The sequence below is a fragment of the Heterocephalus glaber genome, unplaced genomic scaffold (genome assembly GCF_053883595.1).
Source record: "Heterocephalus glaber isolate CG9 unplaced genomic scaffold, H.glaber_assembly_v1.0 deba00001564, whole genome shotgun sequence".
Taxonomy (NCBI): Eukaryota; Metazoa; Chordata; class Mammalia; order Rodentia; family Bathyergidae; genus Heterocephalus; species Heterocephalus glaber.
In genome coordinates this window covers 14,920,758-14,930,053 of record NW_028258351.1, presented here as the reverse complement: position 1 = coordinate 14,930,053, position 9,296 = coordinate 14,920,758, and the positions used below count along the sequence as shown (strand labels likewise).

General features: G+C 44.4%; 1 protein-coding gene across 1 annotated transcript; it reads right to left on the bottom strand.

Annotated features, from left to right (window-relative positions):
- Nucleotides 1–256: 256 nt before the first annotated feature.
- Nucleotides 257–8,420, bottom strand: LOC101715140 (lysozyme-like protein 6). Its single transcript, XM_087191630.1, is given in 7 exon segments — nt 257–1,568; nt 2,694–2,712; nt 2,715–2,773; nt 3,683–3,839; nt 4,720–4,933; nt 7,646–7,700; nt 8,125–8,420. Coding segments are annotated over 5 exon segments (444 nt in total). The 5' UTR covers nt 4,859–4,933; nt 7,646–7,700; nt 8,125–8,420; the 3' UTR covers nt 257–1,498.
- Between the last annotated feature and the right edge of the window lie 876 nt (nt 8,421–9,296).

The window sequence follows — 9,296 nt, the reverse complement described above, 5'->3', positions numbered from 1 at the left end:
CCTGTGCTGTATTTCCCCAAAGTTACAAAATACATATTCACAAAGTGAAACCAAAAGTTAACAACTAGAGGGTTTCCTGGGGTTTCTCACCCAGCAAAGGAAAGGGACAGATGAGACACCAAGAGCAACAGCCCTCCTTCTGTCGTCTTCCATCTCAGGTTTGGGCAATCCTCAACCAGTGAGCGGGTCTCTGTGTCCTGCTGGGGAGCCTAGGAAATTAGTCCCAGGGGCACACTTTTCTTCTTGAGGAGAGCCACTCCCTCTGCTGGGGTTCGGGCCAATGCCCAAAAGGGCTATTTCATTCCCAATTCCCAGTCAGGGGACCAAATGTTCCAGAAATCTCAGAAAGAAATACACAGAGACACAGAATTCGGGTAAAATAATAAATTTCTACTTGCTGCAAGTGGGCAGGACCACCAGAAACTGACCTGGTTAATATCTGTGCCCCACTTTGTTCAGCATTTCCCTTTTTATATCCTTTTTAGCCATTATCTCATCCCTAGTGGTCTTTGATGTGTAAATGCAATTCCAGTTCCTATTTACAAGTCACAGACACAAGATAGGCACATATACATTGTAAATTCACCCAGCCATTGTAACTTTGTTAGGTTAATGAAGTTACTAGTTAAAGAGTTAGATTACTGTCACCTTAAACTACAAGAGTTACAGGAAGAGCAAAACTTAAAGGAACACATTACTTATTTTGCTTCTACAACTACTTTAATATTCAGTCTAAGTTATCTAAAACTTTTCCCTATCAGTTGAGTATCAGAGTGTTCCATCTCGTTTCCCTTTGGGGTTGCTGTAGGTGATCTGGAAGTCTGGTTTCAAGACTTGTTTACATGTCTTCTCATTTTGATGGGGAGGCGGGGTGCTGCTCCACCTGCATGGCTCACCTCCTCTGTGCTGGGAGCAGTGGCAAATCGACCTGGAAGGCTCCTCCTCTGCACTAGGAGTGGTGGTACATTGGCCCCTTTTAAGCTTTTTCTTTCACTTCAAAAATTGTTATCTTTGGGGAAATTACTCAGGTCTTGATATTGCTTGAAAACAATGACCATAGATTCTATTACATCCATTGTAATGTTTATGAATGTCTCTGCTTGTTTGCCTCAATTATGAACACATAAAAAGCAATTGTTATGTTTTGTCTTACTTCTTGTAATACCTAGTACTTGTCTACTATAGTGGATACCCAAATTTAAGTGGAATTAATAATGAGTACATTACAATATTCTTTGCCCAGGGAGTGCTTTAATAAATAAAAATAATAGATATTTATTGTGGTTCTCTAGGTTTGGAAATGACAGGAACAAGGACAGGGGCCTGGATGGGTTCAAGGAGAAAGCCTAAGAAAGGCATTTATCCCCTGTGGCTCTGGTCAGTTCTACTTGTGAATGAGAAGGAGAGAAAATAATGCCAGGTGGAAGCAAGAGGAAGTAAAGAATCCCCAAATGAGGACAGGGGCCCCAGAATGAGTCCCAGTGGCCCTGAACCTGCTTTATCCCAGACGGCATCCTGTCATCCAGTAGGAGAATGGCCGTCCTGCACAGTGCAACCTCCATTCTACCCTGTGGAGGAAAAAAGACATGGTTCTTATTTCCACTTGGTAGCTTCTTCACACACCTCACTCAGGTCCTGGCGAGTCTTCCCTACAGAGAAATGGCCAAAGCACCTTCATTACTGTCTTCTACTGGGTCTCCTGGTTTTTCTCTAAATTTCCCTCATTCCTGTTATTCACTCTTTTCCCTCATTCAGTATGCATTCACATTTTTAAATCATCTCTCTCTCTCTTTCTCACTCTCTCTCTAAAGATAGGCAGCACTGTTTTATAAGCACAAGAGTTACTTTTTAAAAATCCCAGCTGTAACCACTGACACTCTTCCAAAAGGATAAGACCTAATAGTTATCAGTGCCCCTTCCTGTATGGTGTTTTGAGTCTGCAGAGCTTCCAACTCCTTCTATGTTCACAGTCACCTGTAGAGGCACCCACTGGTATTATTTCTATCCCCAGTTTATAAATGTATACAGACAAGGTGAGTGACCATCCGAATGTCCACTGTTGAGGAACAAAAGCTTTGGTGGTGTCTGCCTAACTGATGAGCTTTTAATAGAAAGTATTGTCATTTACAGGGAAAGGGCCCCTGCTGTAGCCCCATTTGTATTGTTGAACTCTTACCATGTTATAGCTGATTGGGCTAAGGGGAAACACATGCTCCAAGCTGAACCAATCAGATCCTCCTTCTTGTCACTAGGGCTGAGCCTAGCCAGATCCTAGGGTTGCTTTGCTCATAAACATGGGCTCCTATAGTCTTGTGGACTCCAGGCAGAGAAAGCACCAACAGAAGCAGAAACCTGCCCTGGAAAGCTTCTGACAGTTTCCAGCATTGGTTCTGTTCTGTTCCATCTCTGAAACTTGGCTCAGTGGGCTCAATGAGATACTCCTGCTCTCAGAATAAGTTTCCCTTGACTAGCTCAAATGGCTTTCTATTACTGCAACCAAAAGAGTTTGATTTAGTACACTATCAGAGAAAGAACCAACCTAGATTTTCTAACTCTGAGTCCAAAGCTCATCCACATTTTTCTAGACTGCTACAAATGAGTGCCCAGGATTCCCTTCCTACTGCCCCTTTCTCTGTCATGCCTTGCTTCTTGGAGCTCTGCCAACTAACTTGGCCCCAATGTATCCCCCTCACCAGTTCCTCATCCCCCCGATCCAGATACAATCATCTTTGCGCAGTTGATGGCTGCAAGAAGGTTTGGGTTCAGCACATCTGAAAGACAGAAAAAGAACACCCATGAGATCACAGAGGACAACCCCAAAGACAGAGGCTAACACGAGTACTTGCACAGGACCTGCCTCTCAGGGCCTCAGCATTTTCCAGGTTGGAAAAGCCTCCCTCCCGGGTGCAGTGAGATAACTAACTCAAAATGGTTACTAGCTATCATGGGTAATGGGGTAGGAGCAAGAGGGGAAGAAGACTAAGATTTGGGCCTGTCCATACTTTTCTTCCTAGCTAGGATAGATGATGGTTTGCCCAAAGTTTGCAATGCTTCTAGGGAGAGGAAATGCCAAAGCAGGCAGCCCCAGAGGCCCAGATAAAGTCCTGCCTGGTGAGGGGACTCTTCAGGGAAGGAGCCCGTTAGAGTAGGAAGGAGGAGGTAAAGGGCAGAGTCATGGGCCTTGTCAACCTCTTGGATCCTCTTGGATCACCTCTCTGAGGTGAGGATACTGCCCTTGGACTTTGGTCAGACCATTCTCCTGTGTACTCCTGAGTGGTTAGAACTTAGTTTTCAAGCTTTTGCTTGGCATTCGGCACCATGTCTCAGTTTGCTTGTTTACATAGTAGAGATTGCGAACAATTTCTATGGCACATAAACTGGGATAAAATGAGCTCTGATTGTAAAGGGTTTAATATATATGCTCTCCACCAATTGGCTTCGGTAGCTGCCTTACTACTCCTGGTTGCTCAGAGCCTTTCTGAACCTCAGGCCCAAGATATCTGCAGAAATTCTTGCCTGGCTGGGCATGGGGGCCACCAGGCTAAGCTCTGCTCAATAAAGGAGCCCTTGATTCTCTGAAGTGTCCCTCTGCATGTGCCCTGGTTGTGAGAGGAAGAGAGGTCCTGGGAGTAGACCTTGTCTCTTCTCTCACCTCTCCCACCCTGGGGCCCTGGTCAGAACTTCACAGTCCACGTGGCAATAGTTTTCTGAGTGACTCTGGTAATTGTTGCACCAATAGTGACTGTTGATCTGGAAGATGCCATAGTCAAAGCTGCCATCTACATTTTCATTTACCTTTGATATGTTGAAGTTACTTTCCACAAAAGCCAAGCACAACCCTTAGAATAGGAAGAGAAAGGTCAGGACTTATGGAGGACCAAGCTGAGTGAGAAAGGTAATAGTAGAGAAAGGGTGAAAAGCAATCAGAGGAAAGGAACATGGCCTGATGGGCTATGTGGGGCTGGAGAGCTATAAACACCTATGGGCTTCTCTTCTCATCCTTTGGTCCATCCATCAATACAGAATCCTTCCTTCATCTGTGCTTTCTGTACTTAATGAGCACCTACTGTGTGCCAGGAATTATGCAAAGCCCAGCAAGGGACATTCATCTGGGTCACGCCCAGATGTTGCCTTCAAAGGCTTATAGTATAAGGATTACAATTTGCACCTTTAAAAAGCCACAGTGGAAGATACAAGAAAAAAATGTCACAAGATAATTGTGCCCAAATTCCATGCAAGAGGGGGATAATCTCTACCACGCGGGAAGAAGAAGCCTTTGCACTGACAGTTCCTCTGCCCAAAATGTTCTTCCTCCAGGCATTTGGATGCCTGGATTTCTTCTTTCATGTAGTGCTATTTAATATGACTTCACCTTCTAAAATAGTGTGATTCCCTCTGCTTTATTCTTTTTCAAGCATTTATCTACACCAGCAGTACCTGTACATGTGTGTGGGTGTGTATTTATTGTTGCTCTTTTCCTCTAGGATGTGAACACTATGAAAGAAGGAACTTTATCTCTATCCATAGAACCATTATGTTCTTGGTACATAACAAGTGCTCGGTTAATAATTGTCAAATGAATAGGAGTGTTGGGAAAGACATCTTGGGGGGGGGTGCTTTTTGAACTTGGCTTTGAAAGATGATAAGAGAAAAGAAGATGGCTGCTAGCCATGAATGGGAGAGGAGGAAAAGGGGAGAGGCCAAAGAAGTGCCACTCACAGTCACTCAGGGAGTAGCCCTCAAACCCGTCCAAATGCTCCTGGTGCAGAACTCTGGCCAAATCACAGTGTCTGATGATGGAGGCCTGATTTACAATGAGGAGACAGCTGGCCAAGGAAATGAGCAACATCCTGGCCATCCTCAGAGATGATAAGGGCCCCAGCAAGGCCTACCACTCTAGTCTCACAGACTTCTGCTGGCCTTCTTGGAGAGCCTGGGGAATTTGGAAAGGGTAGACAAATAATTTTTTTTCACTTACTCACTGCTCACCACCTTTTTTCAGTCTTTTTCCTCGTATTTGCTCTTTTAGAATGTTTTATCACAGAAAAATTTTTTTTTTGGTACCAGGGATCGAACTCAGGTCCTTGTGCTTGCGCAGCAGGCGGTGAAACCACTGAAAATTTTAAACATTTACAAAAGGAAAGGAAAGCTTTTTCCATACACATATTTTCTATTTTCAGCATTTACAAACCAAGGTCCACCTGGTTTCATCCACAAATGCTCTTGTAATAGATATCAGCTGAGAGTGTCATTTGGGTTATGGGTGGAGAATGAAGCTGGCAAAGGAAACCAATGAAAACCATACTTCACCAACATTTCTACATGCATATTTGGACATATGCTTCCAGAAGAAGGGTTAGGATATTGAGTGCTAATTCCCAACCCCACAGCTCCAGACACAAAACACACAACTTTCCCTAAGGGCATACCCTGCCTCATGGAATTCCTGGTGGGCTAATTGTAGATTCTACCTTTTTACTTCTACTCAAAAGCATGTATCAGAAACCACGTAAGAGTGGTTTGGTGTAGGAATAACCTTCCTCTGTGTGTGTGTGTGTGTGTGTGTGTGTGTGTGTGTGTGAGTTTATGTGTGTTTGTGTGTGTGGTGAAAAACCAAGACTTTGGATTCATATTGCTTCATGTTGCCTGCTTTCAAAAGCTGGACTGTTGTGTGACTTTAGACACCATTTTTAACCTTGCTGGGCCTCATCTGTAAAATGAAATATACTAATACCTACATGAAAGGGATGACATGATGATTAAGTAAAATAATAAATGCTTACATCTTGGTTTCACATTCCCCAAAATATGGAACTGAGGCTTCTGGAAATATGACAAATTCCTTGGCTATGTGGGACTGCATAACCTTTGTTCCTTTTCTCCAGCCCCATTGTGATTAAATGTGAGTTAATAGATAAAGATGCTTGTTAGTTTTAGGACACTACATTAAAATCTGTAACAGACCTAAAGTCCCAAAGTAAACTACTCAACTCCTTGTTTGCCCGGAACTGATGTTCCAGGCACCACAATTTTTAGAACAAGCTGCAAATGTCTGCTGACCATCAATGCGTGACAGTCGACCACTAACCTTTGTCCCCTTTTCTTTAATTCTATATGTTAACTTCCCTCTCAACCCCCTATAAAAACAGCCTCGGACTCTGAGCCAGCTGTCTCTCTAAGCTATTTTGCTTTGGGAGTGCCGTCTGGCCAGACTAATAAAGGTCTGTTTTATTTTCCAACTTGTCCAGTGTGTTCCTTCCCGGGTGTTCTTCGCTGCAGTTAGCTCCTTGGAGCATTTGGTAAGGCCCTTGGTCTTACATTCTGAAGGCCCCGCTGGGATTCCTGGGTGTGCTTCACTATAGTCAGCTCCTCGGAGCATTTGGTAAGGCCCTCGGCCTTACAGCTAGAGCAGGAAAGGGCATAAAATAATTCTGGATTATCTTCTTGTACCAGAAATTAAGGAAATGCTCAAAATATAGACTAGGGCACCTCAAATCCATATAAGAACTACATCAAAAGGATATCAGCTGACCAAATCTGGAACGAGATTTTTGTAGCAGCTTTATTGAGATATTAGGCAGAATATATAATTCACCTGCCATATTAGTTCATTTAAAATGTACAATTCAGAGGCCAGGGATTTAGTTCAGTGGTGCCGCCACCTGCCTTGCAAGTGCAAGGTCCCGAGTTTGATCCCTGGAACCAAAAACAATAAAATAAAATGTACAATTCAATAGTATTTAGTATCTTTTCTGAGTTGTACAACTATCACCACAGAATTTTAAAACATTTTCCCAAAATAAACCCAAATGATCTAAAACAAAACCTTGTACCCATTCACGTTTTGCCATCATCATAGATTGGTCTAAACAAGAATTGTCAGTGGGTGCTAAACTTGAGGAGGCAGGAAGGATGAAGGCCTGGACATGCACATGGTCTCAGAGTCTCCCTACAGATTTCTTAGTTGTTGCACAGGGAAACCAGTAATCATACAGTGGAGAAACCAGACAGTGTTCTGACCGTGCAGTCAAAATTAACTTCATCAGTGAGTACACTGGGACACTGTGCTTCCATATGATGCCCCAAGTAGAACACACACCTCTTATGTACTCTTCTGTCCAAGGATGCATACCCTGGGTCTAATCCTGTGGGACCAAAATGACTCCATTTTGGAGCCATCTCCTTTGTTCTCTCAAATTTGTGCTTAAACTAGGAATTCACCACTTGAAATTCCTGAGTTTATTACCCAACCACCTGTGTACCCGGGGAAAGAGCATTCCAGGCACACTATCTATAAGATAAGCAGTTAATGAGCTAACTATCCACACAAGATAGATGCGGCCATTAGTCAGTGGGTCTGCTAACGATCAGTATGTGACAATCGGCCGTTAATCTTTGCCCCATTCTCCCTTACAAAAACCAATACGTAATCCCCTTCGACCCCCAAAGCCTAGCCAACCAAAACCCTACACTTCATATGTATTAAGTATTAACCAATCACCTGGCTACTAATAACCAAAGCTTGTTGTATTCTCAATAAAAACCCTGCTAGTTTGGGACTTAGGGCTCTCAATCTCGATCCGCTGTGTCGGTGACAATTGAGAGTCCCTGCTTAAGCTTGAATAAACGACCCTCATGTGCTTACATTGGAAACGGCCTCCTGGTGGTCTTTGGGACTTCACAATCTGGGCACAACAATCCTAGGAAGCAAAGCCAAATTGGTGGTAAAATCTACAAGGTAACTGGCCTGGATTCTTCAAAATGGTCAACAGAGTGAAAACAAAGACCGGGGCTATTTCTGTCATAGGAGTGTCTGTCCTTCACCTTAAACCAGGGGTATTGCTGAGAGTAAAGGCCAGGATTCCCCTCCGCCCTGCTCCTGGGGAGTCCAGCCGCTGCTCATAATAAGATGGGCTCTATGGTGGGCTCGCTTCCTGTCTGAGATCTTCCATCTTCTCACTCCACTCCAGCCTGAGCTTGGGGACATTCTTTGGTGTTCTCACTACCCTCCACCCTAAAGGTACCAGATTTAGCAAATGAAATTACTAAGTAACCACTTAGAATTTCAGGCCACAATAAATGACTGTTTAGTGTGTGTCTCACAAACCCCTTCCACCACTTTACCTCAGCAGGCTCTCTCAGAGCTTGTGTCTCTGAGCCTTGGGAGGCCAGGAGCTCCAAGTCTGCACATTTAAGGCCCCTCTGGGGATCCTCTGGAGAAAGACAATAGCCTTGGTGCCTGCATCCCCAGGCTCCTCAGAAGCTCACCTTTCTCACATCTCTCTCTGGCCCCAGGTCTCAGTCAGCCCAGGGCTTTCTGTGAAGATCTGTAGAACAAAGCGGCCTGGGGCAGGAACCTCCCCCTACTCACCACTCACTCCAGCTGTGCCCAACTAAAGGCTCTTCTTATTCTAAAGAGGGATGGAGTGCTAGGCTACCCCAGCCTTCTGGAACCCTGGTTTTGTGACATCATCGCTCTAATACAATGGTTTGAAGCACAGAAACTGGCCAAGCTTCAGGGAGAAATGGCATATGGGTTTGGAAGATGAGGTGACAAGTATGAGGGAGACTCCTTGAAATTACAGAGTTCAGACTGCCAACGCCCTTCCTTTCTGGGAATAAGATGACCTTTGCCGAATTTCCCCCACCGAGTTTTGGTCAGGGCTGCTGGTTACAGGATCCTGCCCTCAGGCAACAGGGGATATCTCTGCCCCAGTGCTATATTTTGAACTAGATCTCTGTGAGACAGCCCACCTTCTCACAGGAAGCTCTTAGGTGCAGGCCAGAGGCAGCAGTTTAAATTTGTGTAGATACAGCTCACGTGTGAGGCCTCCATGAGAAAGAGTGTAGGACCAGAATGACTCCATTTAGGAGCAGTCTCCTTTGTTCTCTCAAATTTGTGCTTGAACTGGGACAAAGGACATAATCCACAACTTGGGATTCCTAAGTTTATTACTCAGCCATCTGTTTGCCCTAGAAACAAATGTCCTGGGCCCACTATCTATAGGACAATCTGTTAACGTGCTGACTGTCCACACAGGGTGGTCGTGACCATTAGTCAGGATGTCTGCTGACCATCAGTAAGTGACAGCAGACCACTAACCTTTGTCCCCATTCTACTTGTAAAAACCTATACGTAATCCCCTTCAACCCCCAATGAGCCTAGCCAATCAGAATTCTACACTTCATATTTGCTAGGTGTTAACCAATCATATGGCTGCTAATGGCCAAAGCTTGCTGTATTCTCAATAAAAACCCTGCTAATTTGGAACTCGGGGCTCTCAATCTTGATCCGT